This window comes from Ischnura elegans, chromosome 6 (genome assembly GCF_921293095.1).
Source record: "Ischnura elegans chromosome 6, ioIscEleg1.1, whole genome shotgun sequence".
NCBI lineage: Eukaryota > Metazoa > Arthropoda > Insecta > Odonata > Coenagrionidae > Ischnura > Ischnura elegans.
Genome location: NC_060251.1, coordinates 51,995,927 through 52,022,455, shown reverse-complemented (window position 1 = coordinate 52,022,455; position 26,529 = coordinate 51,995,927). Strand labels below are relative to the sequence as shown.

Here is a 26,529-nt window from a genome sequence, read left to right as displayed (position 1 = left end):
TCCAGGTGTTTGGAAACAGCCCATCATCGGATATGGTGGAGAAGTTTCGTGATTTACTGGCGTTTTGTCAGCAGGTTTCATTGCTCATGGTTCAGGAAATCCGGCATCGTGCATCCAACCAATCAACCGAAGCTGCTAGCTGTGCAATTGTAAAGTTTTTAGAGATTGAAAACTCTGAAGAATCGAGCAATGGTTGGATGCTGCTAACCACATTGAATTTGCTTGCAGCTGGAGATAAGTCCTTAGTTCAGGTTAGCTCTTGGTTTTCCAAATAATGGTAGTTTATATTTTTCTAGTAATGACAGAAGAATAGCTTAATTGAAATTGGGAGCCATTTGTTGAAACCATCATGACCTCTAATTATAGTCTGTTAGTTTGCTCTTTCAATAAATTAATTTAATAAATATAATGCTTACTTTAGCCATTATTTTAAGAAGGCAGAATGCAAACAAATCTATTCACCATTTTTAATATGTAATTTAATAGGCATAGAACAGCTTGACTTGTATTGAATTTAATGGTAATTTTGTTTCTAGGTAATGACATCTGCTTCAGTGCCATCAACTCTTGTAAAGTGCCTCTATTTATTCTTTGATCTACCTGAAATTGAAAATGAAGACACTCCAGAGGCTGGAAGCGATTTCACTCCCCGAGAGAGGAGAATACTATTGCAGAAAATATTCGTTCAGGTATTGCATAATTGGAAACTATCAATTTTTAGTGTGTATTTGGCTATCGTTCTCACATACTATGGTATTAATCCCCTGTGAATGTGATGTGGCAGACGGCGGAAAACTCTTATTCCATATAGGAGCAGCAGTAGAATATATAGCATGAAATAGCTCATAGGAGTAATCTTAGATAACTCGTTTCCTTATTGGTTCGCCTAGAATCTAACTCATTTCCTCTGCCAATTTCTAAAGAAATCTTCACCCGAGATGCTCTAATGAATGTCCCATTTCAGCTTTCTTTCATATAGTAAAGATGTTAAACAAGGAAAGGGTTATTTTGTCATATCATATTCGTATATTCATGAAGTTTGTGTACTATGACAAAATTTTCTCTGTGGGTCAGAATCGCCACGCAGTCGCGTCTCGCACAAGTTGCCCGGGTTGCAACTGCTGCGGGACGTGTATCGGTGATCACGAGCGCGGTCACGCATTGCGAGGCTTGGAAAACATGAACACGGTGCTCCCGTGAATGCAGCTAGCGTGCGATCACTTCCGTTTACTGAATGGGATTCTGATGGAAATGATAAATGCGGCGTATTCTAGCAATAATGCTGTAATTCTGATGATTTTGCGTCCAATTTTATTTTTTTACAAAGATCGCGGAAAAAATTGAGCGAGGATTAAAATCATGCACGGATAATCCACAACCCGTAAAAACCACAGCTGGATAATTGGGAGTCTGCTTTTACATGAATCTCCTTTAGCAAGGCTCATTAGAATCATCTCAAAACATTGGCAAGTGATGCAGTAAACTCTCATTATTACTAAGTTCACAGGACAAAAAAACTAGGGGTTCATAATAATGAACTTCGTAAGAGCATTTCTTTTAGTAATCATTGGAAAAAAATCATACCTTGCCAAAATTCCTTGTCCTTTCAATCGTCTGTACATATAGTTGTGCTGCGGAATAGCTTCAGAGTTAAGTATATGATATATCTGACAAAAAAATGCAGTAAATCCTCAATATACGAACAATATGCGTTCTGAGACCTTGTTCATAACTTGTTAAACCTATGCAAGGCATTGGAAAGTGTAGTTATCCAGCAGAATGTAACACTGCATTACAATTTTGTGTTGACTCACCATTGTGACAAACTGTTGCTGCATGTGTGATGTGGCTGTAGCCGAAACAATTCGCTGTCCATGGGAAGGAAGAATTCGTATTAACTGCTGTATTATTCATCCTAATTACAATCGATGAAAAGCTTTTGAACCCTCCCCAATCACGATCTAGTAGGGGTGGATACCTGGCGACCAATTGCAACCTCAGTCATAGTCAGGCTTATTCATTCTTTACTGGGTTCACATTCTAGACTCGAGAGGAAAATGACCCAGTTGAGTCATAAAAGAGAGTCCTCCGTGTCTCTCCTATCTTTTCATTCACTCGTTTCTGCCTCCCTGCCTGAGCCAATACTCTCATCCCTTAGCTGAATCTTCTCTCTCAGCCCACTTTTTTTTCTGAGAAAACATGCTACTTGCTCAAGTATGATATTCCAGATATCAAACCAATTATATGTTTGGCTTGCCACCCAGAGAACTTGAATATAACTCTTAGTAATAGTTTTTTACTTGTCTCTGTCTAAAATAGCCTATTAGATGGACCAGGGTATGGGTTAACATTGAATAACGTCTTCGATTTGTACGTCCTAATAAGCTCACGCTTTATATCTCTACTACTACTAAGGGTCATTATATTTTGGGAGTATGGATTTTGTGTGGTATGTCATTCAAAGCCCTATATCAAAAACTTGTTGCAAACCTTCTACTTTGTGTTGGATTATATAATGTTCATGGGCACGAGGATCGACTGCAGGGGAGTGAAACATGAAACGGTCTACACATCCATAGGCTATGAGATAAGAAAACTGTTGGCTGAGGTACAGAAATCTTGCTTTTTTCTCTCTTGACCATCGTTTTGTATCACTGACGGAAAACTTTTCACAGTGTGTTGCAGCAGTGACGGCGCAATAAACTTTGCACCTGACAAGTAGAGCATTATCGCAACTTTTAAAGCAATAGGCACCTCTTTGTTCCTTCTTCATCATCATCTCTGTCTTTAGTGGATAATTTTATACCATATTCTCCTGTATTCCACCACTTGCACTAATATTTAGAGAAGCAAGGTGCGTAATGAGTTTCACCGAAGTGAAGTAATAATAAAAAAAACTCATATCCTGTATAATTTGGTACATTAGCAGCATTTAAAATGGGTACAACAATATCTCCACTTAAACCAAATTGCCGAGGTTTGTAGGAATCGATACTGGAGCACACTTGAAATGTGAGCTTATAGCTAGCACTGGTACATAAGGAAATATTTAAAGCCAAATGAATAGGCTTCCCATAATAGGGTATCCTGCTCTCAATAATCGATTAGTTTTCTTCCAGGACGCAAAAAATTGGAAGGCAGTTTCAAGCATCGTCAAAAATAGTCTGATTTTGAAGAGACGGTCTCTTCCTTCACTTTGTGAGCTGTCATTGAGGAGTAAATGTCGTAATACAGCTTCAAATTGGTTACAGCAAATGCTTTCCAATAAATGTGTGGGCACATCATTCTCTTTGGACCAAAACAAGCATTTATTGACCAAATCAAACATTTATTAGGATAGTTACTAGCCGGCCACCCGGAGTTTCTCGGGAAGGATAGTACCCGGAGAATGGGAAACTTAAATCTTAGAATTCATGGTCATATTGACCTCTCAATGGGAAAATAGGATAGAACCTTTGAAGAAACACGATTTGTCAGAATACACAATTAAAAGGTTAGCAGGGATATTCAAGGGCTATTTACCTTAGAACGGTGAAGTTGCGAGAAAAGGCAGTATTGGAAGTGGAAGATATACATATAAATATGGCAGAGAGAATGTTATCAGAAGGTGGGAGAGTAAGCAGAGGGTGGAGAATAAGTGCGAGTTGGCGCTGACTGCAATTGCAGGGTTCGGTAATGAGAAAAAGACGCAAAAGATGTGTCGAACGTAACCGAAGGTACATAGCACTACAGGGTTCGTGAGCATGAGATGCACCTGTGTACAGACTTTGGCCGCAATCCATGCAGCTGTATAGAAAGCGACGAAAAAGATTTAGCGTAGCTTGATGTTATCATATCACCGAGAAATGCCATAAGTTCAAAGCTAGGTTCACATTTTTACAGTTAGCATACATGCCACTTTGTCTGCAAATGTAAGTTTGCATCATTTTTCACCTCCAGAGGTGGTATTGAGTGTTTGTTTTTATTTATTGCCAAGATAAATGATATTTTTATGAATAGTTACTAACAATATGCTTGTACTCGACCATTAAATAAAATTAATTTGATGTGATAATTAAATATACAATACTTAAACAAAAAGTTGTGATGGTAATCTAAAAGCAGCAATCTTTAGATTAGCTACAAGTACTGACCCCCATGCATGGTGTCCGATATATCGGACGGTCGGTTTTCATTGTTGATAACAAATACAAACTAGTATAGAAAAACTTGAGAAAATAGGAAATAGAAAGATCAGCCTTGAGAACAAAAATGAGGTAAAAGTTATCAACATATTGAGCAAAATACTTCAATAAAAAATAATTTACTTACCCTGTGTGGGTGACTGAAAATTCTTCCGATGCCATGTCTCACATAAATGCTACTCAAGTTGATAAATTCAAGGAAGCAACTAAAATATTAGCGCAGAGGTAAAGACAGATATCCATTTGAAGTTAAGGTAGTATCACAATGTAGCGCATGTCAACTAGAGCCCAGAAAAAAAATTAAATATGCGCGTCCGATATATCGGATGCTATACACTAATGAATTAAGGAGGTTATAAAGTAAATGTCACAATATTAATGCAGTAATCTTGGTTTAAAAAATGAAATTTAAAATTCATAAGTGAAAACCCACATATTAAGAAACTCTGGTATAACTTCAACCCCCTCAACTTCAATATATATAGGCTTCATTGATGATCAAAAGATTCAAATCATCATTTAATTTGCAGTCTTGTTTTTTTATTGTTTTAGATTTTACCAATTGTTAACTCAATTTCTCATTTATTCATATTGAACTTGAATTGTGATTGCCCTTTTAAGAAATAGATGATTTTATTGGAACTGTTTCACGAGCTTCCTCCTGAAAGAATTCAGAACTTTGAGCCTACCCTACTAATCCATCAAAATTTCTCTCATTGGTGAGCCATTTTGACCTTTAGGAAGGATAATTTGCTGTGGAAAATCATGCAAGTTGAGAATATGGCGGTTAAATTATGCTTGCTGCTCAAGGCAACTCTCAAAGTTTTATGTTGAAAAAAGGGTTTTGCAGGCAATGTGGACTAAATTTAGAAATCTGCTTTTAGATGTTGCTTTGTCAAATATTATTTAAATTAAATTTTCCTTTTCTAACCCTAGGTACTAGTGCGACTTTGTGGGCATACTTCTCCAGCTGAGGAATTGGCCAGAAAAGATGATTTGAATCTGCTATTTTCTGCCATCACAAGTTGGTGTCCTCCTCACAATGTTCTCTGGAGGAAGAGTGCAGCAGAGGTTCTCATGACTTTATCAAGGCATGGTCTCAGTCAGCCAGTAGTCAGTTACATACACAGTAAGTCTTACATTCTTTGCTTGTTATGATCTTAATTGTTGATATAATGAAAATAAGATAGGTTCTGTCGTGGCACATCAGCCATTTTGGCTGTATTAAATGTTTACAAGAATACCATTTTTTCCCTCCGAAAAATTTTTCTTCTCTGACTTCTCGACTGTTAAACTTGTAGATGGCGTAAGAATTTCCTTTTCTAGTGTAATTATTTCATCCGATTTTAAAATTTTTCTTAGAATTGCTAGCATATTTTTGTTGACTTACTGTGCCTTTCTATTAATTCCTTTACATAAATTACCTTACTGTAGCTTTCAGAGTGTGCAGTGTTGGGTCCTTGCATAATTCATTGGCATCAATTCAATTCTCCTTATTTTTCCCTTCCCCTCCTTACTTCCCAACTTCTCTTCTGTTTCCTCATTCTGTTGAAGTCAAGCCTATTTTTTACTCATTTTTTTCGTATGGACTCCTCACATTTATTTTTCTTGCTCATACTAACAAAGTGTGAGCATAATAAATAAAGCAAATGAGTAGATGCAGCATTTAAAAGTGAAGAAGTTGCAGTATCCGTTGAAATCACTACTGCCACCTTCAAGGTCATCAATCACTCCATTTAGGAACTTCTTTCCCTTATCTAGCCATATCTATATTAACTCCTCTGCTGTGCTAGAATGTATTCGAAATAGGAGGTAAGAAAAGGATTATAAGATTCTGTCAAATCATATCAAATCCATGGCTTTTGAGTCTCAATTAAATCTATTAATTAGAGGTTCAACCCAATATTAGTTCAAAGACAAGGTAGGAGAGAAATTTTAGAGCTTCATATAGTATGTAATCCTATGGAATCTATGGATTCAAGATTTGATAAAACCAATGGGTAAGAGAGTGGACCCATCAATGAAAAGACCCTATTTATGTAAGTTATATAGTCTGATATCACCTCACCAATTAATATTTTTTTTAAATTTCATACAGGCAAAGGCTGTGTTGCTCTGTGTATCAAAAATATGCAGCGTGTGCAGGAGCTTTCACCTTTGGAAATTGTGGAAATGTTTGTGACTGTATTCTGTTTCCTCAAGGATTCCAGTGAAGTGTCTCAAGCCCTTCTGGAAGATTTTCGTTTGTGCCAAGGCTATCTCTTCCTCTCTGAATTTCTTTTAAGGTAGGAATTTTTAAGCATTATTTTCTAATATGAAAACTGGATGTGACTTTGTTTTAAAGAAGTGTATTTATTCTTAACGGCAGTACAGATCAAGATTTTCTTTTCTGTTTTTCAATCATGTCAGGCTTGAGCAAGACCCTTCAGCAGAAGCACAAGAGGCAATTAGAAATCTTGTTCTTATTGTTGCTTCTTTGACAATGTGTGGTTTCATTGAGTTGAAGCCTAGCCAAGCCAGTTTAGGTTCAATATTTCACATGATCGACTTCATTCTGCCACAGCCCTCTGGATGTGGTAAGTACAAAATACTTAATCATAATGCTTGAAGTGTTTTAAGCGTGAAGAATATGTTTTTTTTTAAAGCTTAAAGGAATAGCATTTATGAGAATGCTATTGATAGAGTTTGTTTGCGAGTCAAAATTGTGATCACTTATTTGGAGTATGTACTCATGTGTGAAGACTAAATAAACTTTATGGTAATGCTTTTTTTTTTCATTTTTCACTTGACAAACTGTTGTAATATACCTTTGACGTTAGGTCATGGAATATTTAGGCATGGTAACCATAAGATCAGTAAGCATTCAGCTTTTGCTAATTATTTCATTTTTTTATCAATTAGCTCTTACAGTGAGCATTTCCTTTGTTGATTGGCTATTTTACTAATACTAAAATACTTTTTTGTAGGTGCTAGTGTACGTAATATTCAAGCTTTTCAAGTACTGCAGTCTGTCTTCCTGAAGGCCAGTTCAGCTAGCCTCTGCAGTACCATTCTTGATGCCATATCAAGTGTATACCATTCTGATGATGCAAACTACTTCATTCTAGAAGGCCAACACACACTATCCCAGTTTGCAGAAAGAATCCACCTGAAGCCACCTGAGATACAGGTTGAGTTTTCATTTTTTTTGTACAAAAGAAGTCCATCATAATAAGTTCATGTCTTAGTGAGAGTAGCGCTTTAAGAAATGATTTTTTAAATGTTGGTTTTTCCATGTAGAGAAACACAGAATTTGCCCACCAATAATGAGTCCTCATATTTTCCTGAGAGCTATAACGAGCCCATTTTATTGATTATTTCGGATGGTATCCATAAATCTTTGGGGTAGCCCCCTCACTAAACTTCTTTGGTTCATTGGTTGTCAGTATCTTCTTCCCTCATGAGGTAATATGAAATATCATACGAACTGTCTGAAAAATGCTCTGTGCCTGCTGATTTTGAGTGGTAAGTCATTTAGTGAGGCCTTGAGACTAAGATGGTGTGATTTTCTCTCTTGCGATATTTTTGTTTGTTGCTGGTTTATTTCATTGGTGTTGTGTTCCATTTGAGTGATATGTGGCTTACTGATCGATCATCAATTGACCTATGGTTGTCTCTGCTTAATCTCATGTAACCAATAATATCTCTTACTTTTGCGGCACTGTGCCTGACTAAAGAGGCTATATTTGCCAGACATTGCCTATAGTTATTAAGCTTACATTTTAAATTTTAAGTAAAAATTGAAATATTAATGCAGTCACTGACGGATGAATTTATGTTTATTAGTAACCCAAATTACCCAGTTTCCATACTGTTATAGCTGAAACAAGTAATTTTCCATAGAAATAATGTATTCATGTTATAATCGCCTATAAAGTAGTGAACAATTTTATATTCTACTCTACTGTCCTAGGCTAGGTCCAGTGACAGGAATTTATTGTGATTTGACGGGTTTTATATAGCTGATATTGGGACTTGTTTATTATAACTTTAAATGCTTTATTTAAGTGTGGCTTTTGATATTGTATTAGAAGTAGGCAACCAATCTATAGGTAGTTTTTATTATTGGAAGTGCATCATGAAGTGGTTATTTCTGAAAAGAATGACAATAGTGAACCCTCAAGTGTTCGCAATTTTAGCTGTAGATGTGGGACTATGGTACTGTGCATGCAGACATGCTACCTCATAGCAATGCCGACTCCATAAGGGGGCCCGAGCCCCCTCAAAAATTTGTTATGGGTGTGAGGAAAAAATGTGTCAGTCTTGCCAATTTTCCCCGGAGAGCCCAGATATTGAGATTTGAGTAATCAGGGTTCTACTCTTGGTCATATGGCTCTTCTAAAATGATTAAAAAACTTAAAACTCACTACTTATAAAATTTCCTGGGGCAAGATCCCTGGTTTGGGCCAACCCAATATTTTTTGTAAGTCAGCATCCCTGCCTCATAGTATTGTATCTGTGGCAGCAGTGGTGTAACTATGAGGGGAGGATGAGGGGTTAGGTCTCCCTCAAAGCCTCAGAGGAAAAAAAAATTTTTTAAACTATTTTCTATTTTTGACGGATAATAACTGCATCTGCCGAAAGTTAAAGATCATTGATCAAAATGATGTAAAACGCATTTACAGGCATTTCATTTTCAAGAACTTTCCCAGATCTCCTCCCTGCTTACCCCCCTAACCCCCGTTGCCTCGGGGGTTGATGCTCCCCCAGGCCCCCCTATACCCTCCCGAAGCATATTCCTAGCTATGCCGCAACATATACTATCATGTCCATTCGATTGGAAAAGGAGATGTTTTGGTAGTTTTAGTGGTTAGAGTATGTGATTTTGGCTATCCAAGTTCAAATCCCCATAAAAGAAAAATGATTTTTCACTTCTGGAAGTATTACATCTTTGATCCATGAAATTTTTTGGTCAATTTTTACAATCCTTTTGGGATAGTGTGTTGTTAATACTGGAGTGGTCATAATAACTTGAACTGAGTGAGGTAGCTAATACAGTAAAACCTCTTTACATCGTAATGGAGGGGACCAAAATTTAGGCAATTTGATATATGGAGGTTCACTATAGAGAGGTTTTAGGGGTAGGCACCTTTTTTTTCATATCCTTGGGAAATGAAAGGTGCTACTGTCTTTTAAGCCATTATATTAATATATTTAAACATATAGGTATGCGTAAGTGAACATATATTTACAATTTAATGATTACACAAAGGTAAAAGTAAATTGTTCAAGAGGCCTTTTTAGAAAATAAATTAGTTAATGGGTTTGCTTAAATTTTTTTTCAAACTCTTTCGAAATAATGTTTTCAATTCTACGAGCACTTTTTAATGTCATTTTCACTATAAATAAATCACTAGCTGTTTTCGTTAATGCCTTTTGACCTAAGAAATAATTCACTGGTCTAAGGGTTGTAATTTACTAATAGTGTTCGGAGGAAAGAACAATAGTTTTATATTTCTAAACATAATTTCTTAATCCTCGTATTTCACTGCCTGAGTTTTTTTATTTGTGCAGCCTAGATATACAGTTTCTTCTGTTTTTCTTCGGTTGTTTAAAATAGATGTGAGGGTGAATGAAGGTATTCCATAGGTCACTGCCTTCTGCCTGTCCTCGTTGATGGCTAGGAAAATTGCTAATTATGTGGTAATGTCAAGCAGTCGCGTTCTTTTATTTCTCGAATCCATCATCAGCCTATGATTAATTAAGTAATTTTCATATTTTTTCATATTTTATGGCAAATAATTGAAAATACTCCTTATAATATCTTTAAGAAAATTGATTTATCATTTATATAACATGTGACTTGTTAAAGATTATAAAAAAAATAAATAAACACGTGACTTCTGCAAAAAATAGACAAAAAATTGAGCGTTATTTTGGAAATTTTGTTGAATTCCCTCTCTCCTAAATACAATGCACGCAGCGTTCCGAAGAAAAATTCTGTCGAGGGCACACAGAAACGCTAGGTCTGCGAAAGGACGTGATTTCCCGGTGAAAATGTTGGGTGAACTACTTCCGAATGCGGCCGCGACGGTAAAAAATTTCATTGCCCTACCGCGTATCAGCTAATTAGCTGTCTCCCTCACCTAACACTGTCGCGCATGGATTGATGTTCGTTCAGTATTGCTAGAAATTGACGTCCCGGACTCCCGATGGATGAGTCAGATTTCGCGGCATAGATACGCAGGCAAGACATATGACTGTCGCTAAGCGCAATAAATTTTAAACTATGATCGTTCACGAAAGCATCGAAAAAATTACCAAGGCGATAGTAAGAAAGTGCTACACCGGGAAATATGGGAATAAAATAATTGCGAAACTGTATTTGATTTATTTCAAGTCGCGGAAAATTCATGAAATATTTTCATTTTAGAAGCGGAAGTAGCAATGCGGTCGAGTAATTCTGTCTCCATGGATGGGAGTGAAGTTAGTTGAAATATTTCCGTCAGTACGTGATTATAGGCTGCGCTGGTCGCCTATTTTATTAACTGAACGTAGTATGTAGGCACTTACAAGAACGTAAAGCCATCAGTAAAAGAAAGCGAGTGCTATCGCGCGATTTTGACCATGATTCGAGAGAAAACGATGCGTTCTGTCTTCATTTACCGTCACTTAATATGATTAGGATAGTTGGATGCCCTAACTAATGGTTAACGTGAAAATTATTAAAGGTGTATAAGAAAAAAATAAGCGTGAAACATTTATCGCCGAAAATGTCATTCCATGTAGGTAATCGCGGCTGCATTAATGGTCTCTAGTTGTCTTGGTACGATTTGCGGAGGTAGTTAGGCCGTCTCGGGGCTGTCTTGTTGGTACGATATATGGAGGTTTTACGAGATAAAGAGGTTCACTATATAGAGGTTTACCTATAAATTTACATGCAAATCTGACGGGACCGGAGGGTTGGTACGAAGTATGGAGGTTTACGATGTAAAGAGGTTCACTACATAGAGGTTTTACTGTATGTGTTTTTGTTAACTTAATGCATGGTTTTTGTCTTTTTCAGGAGAAATTCTTTCAATTGTTGGAGTTCATCATTTTTCATCTTCATTTTGTACCTTGCAAGGAGCTGATCTCTCTTTCAATTTTGCTGAAAGGTCAAGCATCAGTCAGTTGTAGTATAATCTGTATGCAGACCCTCCTCAACATCCTTAGGTAATAGTTTAATTTTTCATATTTTTTCTTATATGCCTCTACAATAGACTGAAAGGTATAAAATACAAACAACATTATTATGAAATTATTATTATAAAATATAAGTATTAAGAAATTATTATACATTTATAACCATGAATAAATAAATGGTATCATAGCTTTTAAATGGTTTAAAGTATGGAGTGTAAGGGCACATAAAGTTTTTTTCTCAGATTTTCTAAATATAGGTGGTCGTCGACTTTCGTACAGTCAATTTTTGCACAATTCACTCTTTCATATGTTCTAAATTGAGACCTTGTACGATTGTCTGTAAGTAATTTTCTGAAAGTCCTACGATGTTTACTGTGCATCCCAACATTCAACTGTTTTATATGGGAGTGTATGGGGACGGGTCGCAGTCAGTTCCCAAAATCCTCATCGACAAAAGGCCCGAGACAAAATCCTCGCGGCGACAAAATGCCTGGGTTAAAATCCCAACGGCAACAAAACGTCCAGGACCTCAGTGGATTTCATTGCCGGGCCTTTCGTCCTCAGGGGTTTTTGCCACCGGGCCTTACATCTTCAGGGGATTTTGTCGACAGGCCTTATATCTGCGGGGGTTTTGTCGCCAGGGATTCTGCGCAGGGCTTTATATCAGTAAACCTATGCGGACAAATCGAATGTATATGATCAAGGGCAGTGCTGACTTTAATCAAAGTGATTATTTGAGATATACACTGCCTGCTATAAGCTACTTTATCAAGATAGGAAGAAAGATGTATTTCAGCCTTCATTGGAGAGATTTTTAAAAAAAGTTGACTGGGCGCCAGCATCCAGCTTTCAATAAAATTAATAAATACAAGTGCATCTTTCTAATAGTGTTTTTCCGTTGCAGTGCTGTTCAATTCATGCACTAAATTTACTCCTTCAGCAATGATATTGCGTGATATGTAATCCGAATTCTGTATATCTTTTGTCTTTTTTGAATAAAATGCGAAAGATACACGATCCCGAGATCCCCCTTGATGAGATGTTACCCGCAGAGGAATTTTGGTGCTAAAATTTTAATGTATCTAGAGTGAGGGTTCAACAATTGCATTCTTTTATGCTTCTTGATGTGTCTTTTTATTTATGATGGACATTACAAGTGGAATATCAACTTAAATACTGGGAGGAAGTTCACTTGGTACCCAACGGAATTCTTGTTTTTTTTTTTTTTTTAACTTTTAATTATATTTTCTGCATATTTTCTTAAGACATTTTACAATATTAGGAATTTTACTGATTAATTATTATAAATTAGAGAGTAAAAATAAAATTGTGCAAAATATTAGGTTTTAAAGCGTATATTTCACTCTTTTGGAACGTAACCCCTAATTAGTATGGAACTCAATTGTTCAACTTACGTACACGTTTTCAAGAATGCAGTGTGCGCGAAAATCGGGGACAGCCTGTATTCACTTGTAGTTCCTTTATACAAACCTCAAAATTTTTGTTCCTGTGAAGTTATTAGTTGTGAGAATTTGAGTAATTATAAATAATCTTTCATTAGCCATTTTTCTTATCTCTATAGGCTGCTTAGCATATATTTTGGTATAAAAATATTTGATCACAATTTTTAGATTCATCAAGTTGATATTGATTTGTATGTAGTAAGAAATATGTCCGATTTCAGGCACAATGCCATATTTAAAGATGTATACCGTGAGGTGGGAATACTGGAAGTGTTTGTCACATGCTTGCACAGATATGCTGCCTTGCTCAAAGAGAAGCAACAAGCTGTTGAAGAAGAAAAAGGTAAAGTATTCATAGCCATCACTTACCACAGGTTTATTTTGTTTGCTAGTCTTCAAAATCACTATTATTAAAAATGTGAGTTTGTCATAAAAAATATTCTCGTTTCTTTTCATAAATAATGATTATTGGTATCTGAGATATGTGAGTTTTATGAAGTTATTATGGATCTAGTGCTTTCCAGGCTTATAAAATGGATCTAAGTCACTATGGTTTTGATCACAAGGGAATGACTTGTTCTATTACTGCTGATGTTGTAAGGTCTAGATCAGTCCTTGTCTTCAGGATGAATATTCACTGGGGTGGAATTCAGTACTCACCTTCCGATGATTGTTGATGTTGGTGCCTCTACTGACCACTTTCTGGAAGAGTGATTCCGGTGGCACATTTTACTGATGATTTTTGTAAACTTCACTGGCAGTTAGTGAAGATCAGTACTGCAGTTAACAGAATTTGACCTTTTAGTACATATAAGAATTGTATGTCACTCATGCAGATCTCTTGACCACTTCCCATAGTTCTCAAATGGATAGCTTCTGGTGATGTTGAGACCAATGCAGAGCCCTCAATGTCTGTAAAATCCCAAACCCCTATTCCATACACTATCTTCAAGGTTTCTCCCATGCTATACGCTGAGTGTAGCATCATCACCTGCCATAAAGTTGTCTCTAAAATTCTGATGCCTACCGAAGACCCCAAAGAATGCCATCACAACACCTTAAGTCCTTTTTAATTTATTATCTATGCTGTTTGGACTGTGTAATGCCACTCAGACCAGACTGTGTTTCATCTAAGAAGCCTTTGAAGGCCTCAATACCTGCTTTCTTTGTCTGGAGGATATCTTGATATTTTCCCACTTGAAGAAAGAGAGTCTTCAGCACCTCTTGGACATATTCCAGTGCCTCTCTGAGCATGGTGTTGTCATCAGTTTAGATAAGTGTTATTACAGATCTCCCAAGGTCGCATTCCCTGGCTTCCCTATCAGCCCTGATGGCTATTTTTCCTTGTCTGGAAAAGTAGATGCTCACTGAAACTTCTCTCTGCCTAAGATTATTTTGTACTCGTGATGATTCCTTTGAATACTTAACATTTACCTCTGCCTTATTCTATATGCTGCACCTGCCTTAGCTAATTTCAGCACATTTTTCAGTCTTAACTTAATAAGCAGCAAATGCTCCTAACTCTCAAGTGATGCTTTGGGAATTTTGTTTCTTTGTAGTACACATGGGAATCACTTTGGTCTACTTTTCTTTTTTGCTACTAGTAGCGCAGTGGAACCTCGATCTATCGTTTTTCAGGGGAATGGATGAAAAAAACAATGAATGCAGGAAAACGATCAATGGGGGAATGTTTTGCTACGTTGCCTATGTACCAGGGAACACTGGCTTTTTGCACGTAATCATGATATTCTTTCAAGGATTCAAACAAGATTTTAGCTGATTACAGGAATATTAGTACTTTATCGAAATACTTAGGTCATATTGTTGATTTGACTAATATCTCTTGCAAATATCCTGAAGGAACATGCCACCTTGCTAAAAAAATGTTTGCACTCCACTCGGCATTTGCACTGCTATTATGGATTTCTGTCTGATGTAAAAATTCTTATCCATCAAACGCCATTTCGAGTACAAGCAATGTGCATGTTATCTCCAAAACAACTGCTTTTGCCGACGCAGTGATTGGTTGTGAGATGGATCACAAAGGCCAAAAATAGTTTATCCTGATCCTCGGCTTCATCCCACTTCTTGTTTTCATCAGGTATCTCGCTCTACCCCCACCTCTGCCATCTTGTGCTAGGGGACAACCCAAGGCGTTGGAATACTCACGCGCTTCTAGCCTGGATTCTTTTCTTTATCTTCAATTATTTTCAGTCCATCTTTTAAATTTCTCACTTGTTTCTTCGGAAGGGCCATGGTCCAAAGACGAATAAAAATAAAACTAATAAAAATGAAACCGGACTTTATTGAACCCACATGGAAAACACTCGCTGGTTTGAAGTCAACCCACCCTGGAAAGTACGGAACCACTTGTACGAGGTGATGTTCAGCACTAATGCTATCGCATACGGCGTGAGCGGAGCGTACTGGAGAGCATACTGCATGAACATATGACTGCACAATGAAATTTTTTGTCATATGGTAAAGGCAACTTACCCACTCATTTCTAACAATAAGTAGTGCAGCTCTAGATGAGCAGATGAATTCAGATTGCTTGTAGGGAGAAACAAAATATCCTGAGAAGATATCGCTTCGTTAGCAACTTTGACAAGTGAGACTCATAGCATAACTCGTAAATTGTAACCTGATGTCCTATTTTTGAAAAAAATTCAGCAGCATCAACTGCCGAGAAGCATCAGCTGCAAGGATATTGACATTCATCTGAAATCAACATCGTATTATTCCAACTATTTACTTGCTTAAAATGCTTAAACAACATTAGATGTAAGTTATGTTTGGTATCATTCTTTTTTGAATTATGGGCACATTACTTATACTTTAATCTAGATAAAGTATAATACCAATTGCCGAAATTCATTCATAAGGCTGTTTTACATGGTACACAGAATTGCGCAGGTTGCGCTGCATTAATTTCTAAAATGGCGTGGAGTTGCGCGAATGCAGGAACGAAATTAGAACATGGGCTATTTTGCCGTCTCGCGTCCACGCATTCTCGCATGTGTTCTAGCAATTCACCGCTTTACACGACGCAATTTTGATTGCGCCTTCGCACGTACGTCAGATTGCGCAATTCCGTGTACCGTGTAAAACGGCCTTTAGACACCTTTTGGACTAATAGATGATTTATCCAGCAGTCGACCTCCAGAAACTGGGAACTTTGAAGGAGATAGGCTGAAAAAATTTGGTGGGCGATAATCGGAGAGGCGTGAAACACGTTTCTATTGTTCTCGTGTAACCTGATATTTTCTTTCGAAGCTAAGATCTTCGAAATACGATCCCTGCGCGAGCTGGGACCTTTTGCTTGATTTCGGAGGATAGGAAAATGCCAGGGGGGGAGGCGAGTGCTGAATGGAGGGGGATAGCGGATCTTGGGAAGTGCGCTAATGTTACTATCCCACGGCACTCAGCTTCTACCCATGGTAGTTCAATCTCCTGGGGAAGATTCAAACTATTTGTCTGTCATTATTAGCCATAAATAACATATTGTAAACGGGACTGCAATCTTCAAACGATCAATGCGGGAAAACGATACTTTGGGGAACGATAGATGCGGGAAAGAATTATGTTGTCTGTGAGGAACTTTATTTGGGACCAGTAATGGTGAACGATAAATGCGGGAAAACGATCAATGTGGGAAAGATGAATCGGGGTGGCTTTGTAGTTGGAATTTAATGTGATTGAGGAGGAAGACTTGAAGAGAATATTATTTCTGGCAATTCTTATATCCATTGCAACTTTTTGATGTATTTTTTTACAGAATATAGTATTCCTGAAGAAAGTGAGAAGCTTGGGTCCCTGGTCATGGAGGCTTTAACTGCTCTATTAGCTGGAAATGCTAGTAATGCAGGAGTTTTCAGGGAGTGTGGCGGTGCTCGCTGTGCTCACAATTTAGTTCCATACCCTGAGTGTCGTCAACATGCCCTAGGTAATTATTTTTACTGTCAAACATTTTCCTATGATATTTATATTTCTTAAACACATTTGGTGTGCTAAATTGTTAATCATAACATAACTAATTACTAAATTGATAACCCATAAAGGTTTAAATATCTGTTACTGCAGAACAGGCTTGATGCATGTAGTGTGTGCATTATCATAATCATTAAGCATTTGCCTGTTAAAGCTGGAAACAATCTAATTCTAATCAATATATCCGTGGAAATTGGATTGTTTTCTGTATTGTGAATGGTTTTGAACACTGGGCCACTTTGATTTTTTTGTGCATGTAATATTTTTCTTGTGTAATATAAAAATTTTGTATGAATATGTGCTTCCTCTGTCTAAAATCTGCAATTTTTATCCAATTAAGATGATATTTTGCTTGCTAATACATAATTACTGATGACAGGGAGCATAGTATCTCATTATTATTACAAAAAAAAGGATTCAAGTACTATACCACTTGGGAAAGCATTGGGATCAATATGGAGGTTTCATAATTTGATGTTTTTAATTAGTGTAGCATATGGCATCTGTATGCAGTTTTCACATTTAGATGAGAGATTTTAGAAAATATGAAACAAGTCCGGATGTCAGTTATTCTCCCTAAATGATTTTTAATGCTGGCTTTATGTCAGAAAAACTTTGATTGATGATTTAATTAAAAAAACCTCAATTGCTATTGAAAAAAATACTATGGAAAGAACCTTGCCGTTGTTGAAGTGATGATTTGGTAGATTGTGCTTTTGACTGATTTGTCAGTGCACAGATTCGACCACCCATTTCGATTTGGTAACAATGTGTGATGTGCTTGCCACCATGGATTTGATATGTTTAATACCATCATATCCCTGATTTCCTCTATTTGTATGTGGCGATAGTAGGAGTAGGGAGCTAAATAAGGGCTCAACTGAAAGTCATTTATGCATACTATGTCAGTAATTATTGTACCATTAAGTAAAATTTTATGGAAGAAACTATCAATTGGGAACTGAAGCTATACTCGTCTGCCTATTTCTTGGGTTGAGATGAAATTTGTTTTTAAAACTGTGAAAAGTGGGCCCCGATCTTAGCTTAGATTTTGAAAATGTGTTTTGGTATAGGTTTAGAAATGAAGTCTTATGTTCAAATGAAAATATACAACCTTGGTAAGTTTTCCCAGGAAAATTTATTGGTACGACGCGTTTCGACACTGAGGCGTCACTATCAAGATTGTACTTGATAATGACGCCTCAGCGTCGAAACGCGTCGTACCAATAAATTTTCCTGTGAAAAGTTATCAAAGTTGTATATTTTCATTTCAACATGGATTTTCACAAAGTTAAAGCCGAATCAATTGAATTCAAGTCTTATGTTTTAATATAAAAATGCTAAAACTACAATTTCCTCCAGAAAATTGGGAATAACTTGCTCGAAATTCATTCATGAAAGTTCTTGAGGCTAAAGAAAGCCTGCAAAAGCGTGGTGGCTGAAGATAAACTAATTAGACTATCTGTTTTTAAAATGCTTCTCAAAAGCACAGCTTGTTTAGGATATCTAAAAAATTGGACGTTTGGACAACAGCCAAACCTTAAGGTAGGCTGAGTGAGTGGGAGTAAGGGTTACAAATTTGGGCTCATTTAAATGCTTAAACATAGCCTTGATTAATACACAGTAATAATTTTGTCCCCTTTACCCTAGCTCAAAACACTTAATTAAGTGATGCTCAATTTAGTGTTTTGAGCTAGGGTATAATGAAAGTTAACACTTTGAGTGCCGGCCGCTAATTTTAAAGCCCTACTGAAAAATCCGGCCATTTTTACTAAATTCGCAAATTTTTTTTAAGCATTAGCATCAAAAATATATTTATATCGATGTGTATTTCAATAAAAATAGACTTTGCTCTTCTTTATGAATGAGTTTAATAACATTTATTGCTAACTTTTAAATATATATTTTAGTAATGAAAACCTACTGTTTTTGAAAAATAAAAAAGTTGCAAAAAATGATGTACCGCCATAAAATGCATAATATTTTTTTATTACGCTCAATCTGAACTATTTAAACCATGGAAATTATACAAAAGTATTGTTCCAAGCAAATCATTCAAAATCCTGGATGACAAAAAGGGTCACTGCACCCTCGACGAACGGTTCTTTCCTCCAAAGAATTTTCACACAAAGTAGGCTGAGATAAGGGTGCCGGTAGCTTCAGAGGACTTTTCGTCCTCAAGTCATTAAAAGAACTCTTTTTCCATCGAGCAGTTGATTTTTGAAATAACAGAACCACTAAGCAGTAAACTGGAAAAGTACCATGGGTGAAATATTTCTTCACGCAAACATAGTCAATAAAGTAGATAGATGTAATATTATGTCCATGGCCATCCTCAGAAGGATTTGCAGGACGTAATATTACGCCCATGGCATGCAAAGTGTTGAGTACCCAAAGGTTTTATATATTTCATATCTAACTTATGACCAATTTGAATCACGACCATATTTTTTAAATGTATCCTGTTTGAATATATGTGTTGTTTATTCTACTTCCTTTTCGAGTTGTATTTAAGAAAGTCAGTTTATGGTTACATGAGTTTTTTAATGATTTAATTTTGTATATCGGAGATGAATTAAATCCTAACTGTGCTTCTTTATATTCACAATCAAAGAAATGTTGAAGGTGGTACTTACAGGATGGATGGCGAGTGTTTCAAGTACTTATCTTTGCATTAGGCAAGTCATGGTAAATAACTTAAGGTCAGTTTTTTTTTATTTTTTTTTCCAATATGGGTCATTACTAAAGGTTGATATTGGGTGTTTCAAAAAATCACGTTCGATATAGAAGTGTTCAGAACAGATTTTAAATGGAGCAATAGTAGGGTGGCTTCCTATTATTTTTTTATTGCCTAAATCAAAAGATTATTACTTCTGGAGTGCACATTTCATGCTTTTAGATTTTTAAATGACGATATCTATTTTTCGGGATTAAACGAAAAGTGAAAAATTTCAAGAGCGTGAAAATGCGACGGCTAAGTAGGAATGATGGGGAAAGTCCGTGTAAAGTATTTCTGGTTCCAGCTGTCTGCGTGTGAGGTGACCTTGGGGGGAGGCTTGAGCGCTGATACGACACAGGCTGCTAGCAGGTAGCGCTGGTTAAATAAGGATTATTATTCCCCTATCAAACGAAGGAAACTTTCCGAACTTTGGTATTTTTAATGTGTGATTATTAAGAGATGTTTCCCTGAGCTCTGTGCCTCATGCATGCATTAGTAATCTCAGACAATGTAAAACTCCTATCTACTCGTGTAGAAACTAGGTCCCTGTGACGTCACGTGGAGTGGAATCGCATGGGTGCCAATCTGGCCTTTTTCAAATGAGGTTAAAATTGACCATTGCCATTCGTCTAAACTGGGATTTCTAAAACAAAATAATTAGTATATTATGAATACACTAATGGTTGGTAAGGAAATGCAATCAATGCATTTCGTTTTCTTTGATGAAGGAAACTACCCTATTTTACAAATTTTTATGGTGTGGACGTATTCTTCAGTCTATTTATAAGGTTTTTAAAGGGTATTAACTATGAAAAATTAAATTATTGCTTATGAACAATAGTAATAATGACATACTGGTCCAGCTTAACAAATTTTTTACTTATAGCCATTGTACGTGAGTTAGTTTTGAGTCCTGGTGGTGATGATGACATGGGAACCCTTTTGGGAATGATGCATTCAGCTCCAGCAACTGCTCTTGAACTAAAAACTCATATATTAAAGGTTGGTTTTTCTTAACTTTGATTTAAGATAACATTTTTTTTCATAATTACCATAATATATGTATGTTTTTTTTTCTTTCCTGATGGCTCCAATTAAAAATTTGCATGTAACTTGTATTAATATTGAATGATTAACTGGATTGACGAATCCCATGCATTTAAACTAGGTATTCAAATGTGTAACATAGGTACATTAGTAAAATAATTTACCTTCCTAGCGAAAGGCAAGAATCATTATCTCATTATAAGTAGTCTTTTTAGGACAGGCGAGAGAAGTGCATTATGATAATTATCAACCAAAAACTTAAATTTCATGAATATATTAAGTGAAATAATTGTCTGTGCTATATATTTTAATATAAATACGTAATAAATAAATATTAATTACAAATTTTTATTGCATTTTGTGGTTATATACATTTTAAATACTATCACTTGGGTTGTGCAAACTGCAAAACAAATCAATACCTCCTCTGCAAAAATGCTCAACAACCGTCCACTGTCAAATCTGCTCATCCAGTACTGTTTGGACTACTAGATGAGCGGATTTGATTCGGTGCGCGATTGTTGAGCATTTGTGCAGTGGATGTATCGGAATGCTTGTCTACTAAAAACATTAATATTCTATAAACAAGTAATTTCTGAAGTGTTGTAGTCAATAGTTTTGGATAAATTTTTCAAGTGAAATAAATTGGAAAAAGTATTAGCTATTTTATTCAGATAATTTATTAGAAATTTTTCTTACCTGGCACATGTATTGTGTTTTCAGTCTTTGCTTATATGCCTTCGAGAGAGTCATCGAACTCGAACTGTTTTTCGTAAAGTGGGAGGATTTGTGTATGTCATGAGTGTACTGGTGTCAATGGAAGGATGCTTAGATGGCGGAACAAGGATAGACAGCAATAAGACACAAGAAGATTCTGTATTGTATGTACAGTCTTCACCATTATGCTCTGCAATTACTCCATCTTCAACACCTACCCAATGGGATACAGTTCCCATTAAGGAGATCCTAACGCTTCTTCATACTGTATTCAGTACAGTAACTGTTGCAATGCGCTTTGAGCCTGCTAATGCCAAGTTCTTTCATCATGAGGTATGTTAACTCTACTACCCAGTACCATTTTCTTACTAGCTCTTTGTATATGTACGAATTTATGGTTAAATTTGCTGATTACTCGTTAAAATGTAGCATTTTTTATGTCTGGTTGATTTACTATGCATAGTAACATCCTTAACACAATTTTTTAAATGTCTTGCATCATTTTGTAATAGTAGATTGTGGAGAAGTTTTAAGAATAACTTGCTCACCTTCTTTTGCTCTAGATTTGTTTCACCAGCCTCTGTGATACTATTAGGCTTTTGGGGTGCTTTTCAAATCAGCAATACTTGGAAGAGATGGATGATGTGGTGATTTCAAAAGAAGAAACAACTTTTCATAATCTTTTCACTGGAAATGTGCTGGATGCTGTGTAAGTATTAATTTTTTATGTGAATAGCTTTTTCTGTTGCCATTTTGTTTTATTTTTTACTTCCATTGCTTCATTTATATTTTTTGATCATTTCAGAATACCTGAGCATATACGCCATCAGCTTTCATACGCTTGTCTTGTGATAAGATTACTTTATGATGTTGCTCTCGATGCTTATGATAAGCCTAATATGGCAACTGTAATTTCATTGAAGTCTCCTTCTCACCGGCGCCAGCAGGTGGATGTATGTATAAGTTGTGGTGATCCATGTTAAATTTTTAGTGCGATGATCAATTAAGTAATAATTTTTTTCATACATTTCTCTCATTTAGACTCAAAAATCATTGGATTCACCATCTGGCAAAAGAGCTGCAGTGACATCACTCAATCTAACCCCCCCAGTTCCAGACCCCATCATTGTTCATCCTGGAGTTGCAGTAGCTATTTTACATCTTATACCCTCAATTCAGAATACTGAGCAGAGACAGGTAAATAGACTTATTAGAAACTGATTGTATGTGGCTGCTTCTTGTTATTGTGAACAATCTTTAGTGAATCTCAGTGTTAGCTTAACGTTTTTTTAAAGTTTATACAGTAAATTCCGGTTATTACGCGCCTCACTTTACCGCGGTTTCGGATATACCGCGGGTCTCACCATGTCCCCCGAGATGATTACATTGACCTTTTTTTTGAGGTAGGTAACTTTGTGGCGAATTTTATCTCGGCGTGACTACCGACGCGTCGCAACTTCAAGCGACTGTATTAACGCGGTTGGCGACGTAATCCATACATTGTTTCGTAGCCATAAAAAAAACTCGGTAATGCCTGATCGGTCATTGTGTCTTGCGAACTCGAGCTGAAAAGTGTGTTGCACGGCTATAATAATTTTCGAGATTCTGGGAGATTGAGATAATTCTCATTCGTACGTTCGCACCGCGGCGCTCAAACCAAGGTAGGTACTCAATGCTCACAGGCTTCGAGCATTTAATAATGAATGGGCTGTTTTACCTTTGTCTTAATATGAATATGAAAATTACTTTTTTACGAAAATTTTCATTGATTTTAGGGTTAAAACGATGTCTGCCAAAAGGAAAACTTACACAATAAAAGAAAAGTTGGGCATAATCGACAGAGTGAAACGCGGTGATTCAAAATCAAGTTTATTCAGGGAGTTTGGTGTTCCTGAAGGAACTATTCGTGGTTGGATGAAAGAAGAAGTTAAATTACGATCATTCGTTGATCAAGTGGATGACGAAATAGGACTAGATAGAAAAAAGGCCAGATTGAGTGCTGCTGGTGATGTGGATGAATGTTTGTTCACGTGGTTTGTTCAGAAGCGCAGTGAAGGTGTTCCATTATCTGGTCCACTTTTACAAGCACAGGCAATTAAATTAAATAAACAAATAGGTGGTGCTCATGATTTTGTTGCTTCTGCTGGCTGGCTATCGAGGTGGAAAATTCACCACGGGGTAGCGCAAGTTAACATGCAAGGAGAATCTCGTTCCAGTGACAGTGAAGCAGCTAGAGAATTCTGTGGGACTTTACGCAAGATGATTGATGAGGGTGAGTACACTGAAGAGCAATTGTATAACTGCGATGAAACCGCTCTCTACTACAGATTGCTTCCAACAAAATCACTTGATATTAAGAAGTCTGCAAATAAATCCGGAATAAAAATGAGCAAAGAAAGAGTGACTTTATTACTGTGCGCGAACAAATCAGGAAGTCACAAGTTAAAACCTCTGTGTATTGGTAAAAATCGAAGTCCTCGGTGCTTCAAGCATGTTAATATGACAGCACTACCCATAAATTACAAAAACAGTCAGAATGCCTGGATGACTCGAGACATTTTTTTATCTTGGTTCAATGAAGATTTTGTTCCATCGGTTAAGAGCCACTTAAGATCAAAAAAGTTAGAAGAGAAGGCTCTACTTCTGTTAGATAACTGTCCGGCCCATCCGTCTTCTGAGCTCTTGATATCGAGGGATGGCAAAATAGTGGCTTCGTTTTTACCAAAAAATACGACAGCTCTTATTCAGCCCATGGATCAAGGGATAATTAGAGCATTTAAAGCCCATTATCGGCGGGAATTGCTCACTAGTGTCATAAATTCAGAACTGCAGGTACAAGAATATCTGAAAACAGTCACCCTGAAGAATATGGCTTATAATATTGGATTGGCATGGAAGAAAATAACTTCAGCTACAATCCTAAATTGCTGGTCAAAGTGCGAGTATACAGCGGGCGATAGCATGGAAGACGAAGACGAGTTTTTGGGTTTCACGGAAGAGGACGCACGTGAAGCTTCAGATGTTCTTTCTAATAAACTATTTGTGAGTGATCTCGAGGCCTGGGTTCGCGAAGACGAGGAAACTCCTGTATCTGCTTATAAGAGTGACGAAGAAATTGTGGCTGCAGTCCAGAGCCGCGCAAAAACAGCTGCATCATCGGAAGATGAGAGCGAGAATGAAGAAGACGAATGTGAGGTCGAGATGCCAAAAATTGGCCATTTATTACATAATATTAGTGAATTGATGAATTGGTTGGAGGGACAAAGTGATTGCGATAGTATTCATCTGTTGCACTTGCAAAGCATAAAAAATTACGTGACAAATAAAAGCCATCAACTATCGCGGCAAAAGAAAATATCCGAGTATTTTAGTAACTCCCGTTAAAGTAGAGCGTCTAAATCATAAAATAAATATTTTTAATAATGTATTACGCAAATAAATTGGCTATAAAAATTACCTTTAAGGGTTTTTTTATTGCTTCCCACATATTTCCCGTTATAACGCGGTTGTCCGATAACGCGGGTGTAAACTATGTCCCCCTAGACCCGCGTTATAACCGAATTTTACTGTATTTGTATTTTCCAGTAATTTTCCTTCTGATTGCAAAGTAAGGGGTATCTATATAGACAATGGCTGAAGATATCATTTTAATTTTAATTATAATACTGTGAACTCTGAGATCTCTCCACAGTATACAAGCAATTCATACCAGAAATATCAGATACACATCTTCAGACTTTTCTCAAACCTCTGTTTGTGGCTATTTGGGCTTCTCCTGATGATAAGCTGTCATGCTGCCAGTGTAATTTTCATAGATTTCTGTGTCATGCCAATGGTATGGATATAAAATGGTAACTTTTGTTTAAAATTAACTTAAGGTTCCCGGGTGCAAATCAGGGTGCAGCGATACACCCATACCTTGAAATCCTATCAGTGCAACCTAGTCCATGCAATGGTACTCGTATGATTGAAATTCATATCATTGTTGCTTTTTCTGAGATGCATTCTATCCTGGAAGTTAAAAGTGTTTCAAGAATTTTAATCTCTATCTATTCATTTCTTGTGGCCCTTGCTGCTTTATTTAGAAAAAGATGGTGCCTTCGGATAAACAAAGCATATGTAGTAAAACCCCTGCATACCAAATCTCCATTTAGCAAAAGGTTATGAAAACCTTATAACAAAGTCATGTATTGAGTCTACAGAAAAACTGGAAGTAGTACCATTTTGAATTTTTTTCCGGGGAAGGGTGAAGCAAGTCAGGTTTTTTGGAATACTCTTGTGAATCCTTTTTGGTCCCCTGTCTCTGCAAAAAATTTGAGATCTCCAACTCTACTGGTAGTGATCGGGACTTAGTATCCATCAGCAAGTGAATCAATCTGTCACGCAAAGGGTTGCGTGTTTTATGGAGATACTTTATTTGTTACTGTGGTCAGAATTTCTTGTCTCTTCAAAAAAAGACCCAATAGGAGCCACTGTTGCTACTGTATATCTGCATCTGCATCTTATGCTGTCAATTTACTCTTTGCTCATTCTGTGACTACGCTAACCTTAAATCACCTCTGTATACCTAACTCCATTACAATGAAGTCACAATTTTTCCAGTCCTATTTAATTGGAGACCTTGCTCATAAGTGATAAAACCTAAGAAAGGCAACAAAAAGTGTAGTTATCCTGCAGAATGCAACCCCAGATTACATTTTTGCATTAACTAATGTTGGTGACTAACTGATCTCAGTTTGCATGCGATGGGGCTGGAGTCAAAATAATTTTGTTGCCTGGGAGAAGGAAGAATGGGTGAAATGCTGAACAGTAGGGTGGTTTCCTATTATTTTTTATTGCCTAAATCGAAAGATTATTACTCCTGGAGTACGTATTTCATGCTTTTAGATTTTTACATGACGATATCTATTTTTCGTAATTAAATGAAAAGTGAAAATTTTAAAGCACGCGAAAACGCGACGCGTAAGTATGAATCTCTCTGTGTGACGTATTTCTGGTTCCCGCTGCCGCAAGTGAGGAGACCTTGAGGCGAGTCGAGCGCTGATACGGCGCAGGCTGTTAGCGGGTAGCTGAGTACCCTGCTGGCTGGTAGCGCTTGGCTTAAATAAGGATTATTAATACCTTATCAAATGAAGAAAACTTTCCGACCTAAGCCAGTTTTAATAGGTGATTATTAAGACATGTTTCCCTGAGCTCTACGCCTCATGCATGCAACCTCAGACAATGAATAACTCCTATCTTCTCG

The 26,529-nt window shown here is 36.7% G+C and overlaps 1 protein-coding gene across 2 annotated transcripts in view; it reads left to right on the top strand.

The window, feature by feature from the left end:
* The window catches only part of LOC124160670 (WD repeat and FYVE domain-containing protein 3), a 118,683-nt gene that overhangs the window by 1,514 nt on the left and 90,640 nt on the right, over positions 1-26,529 (top strand). For both annotated transcript variants that reach the window (XM_046536634.1, XM_046536635.1), the window contains exons 3-16: positions 6-251; positions 537-689; positions 5,121-5,313; positions 6,283-6,469; positions 6,594-6,760; positions 7,151-7,353; positions 11,230-11,378; positions 13,033-13,154; positions 16,590-16,757; positions 20,407-20,522; positions 21,291-21,617; positions 21,848-21,993; positions 22,090-22,237; positions 22,326-22,481. In XM_046536634.1, coding sequence (XP_046392590.1) covers positions 6-251; positions 537-689; positions 5,121-5,313; positions 6,283-6,469; positions 6,594-6,760; positions 7,151-7,353; positions 11,230-11,378; positions 13,033-13,154; positions 16,590-16,757; positions 20,407-20,522; positions 21,291-21,617; positions 21,848-21,993; positions 22,090-22,237; positions 22,326-22,481 — 2,481 coding nt within the window. The remainder of the gene's footprint in view (positions 1-5; positions 252-536; positions 690-5,120; positions 5,314-6,282; positions 6,470-6,593; positions 6,761-7,150; positions 7,354-11,229; positions 11,379-13,032; positions 13,155-16,589; positions 16,758-20,406; positions 20,523-21,290; positions 21,618-21,847; positions 21,994-22,089; positions 22,238-22,325; positions 22,482-26,529) is intronic.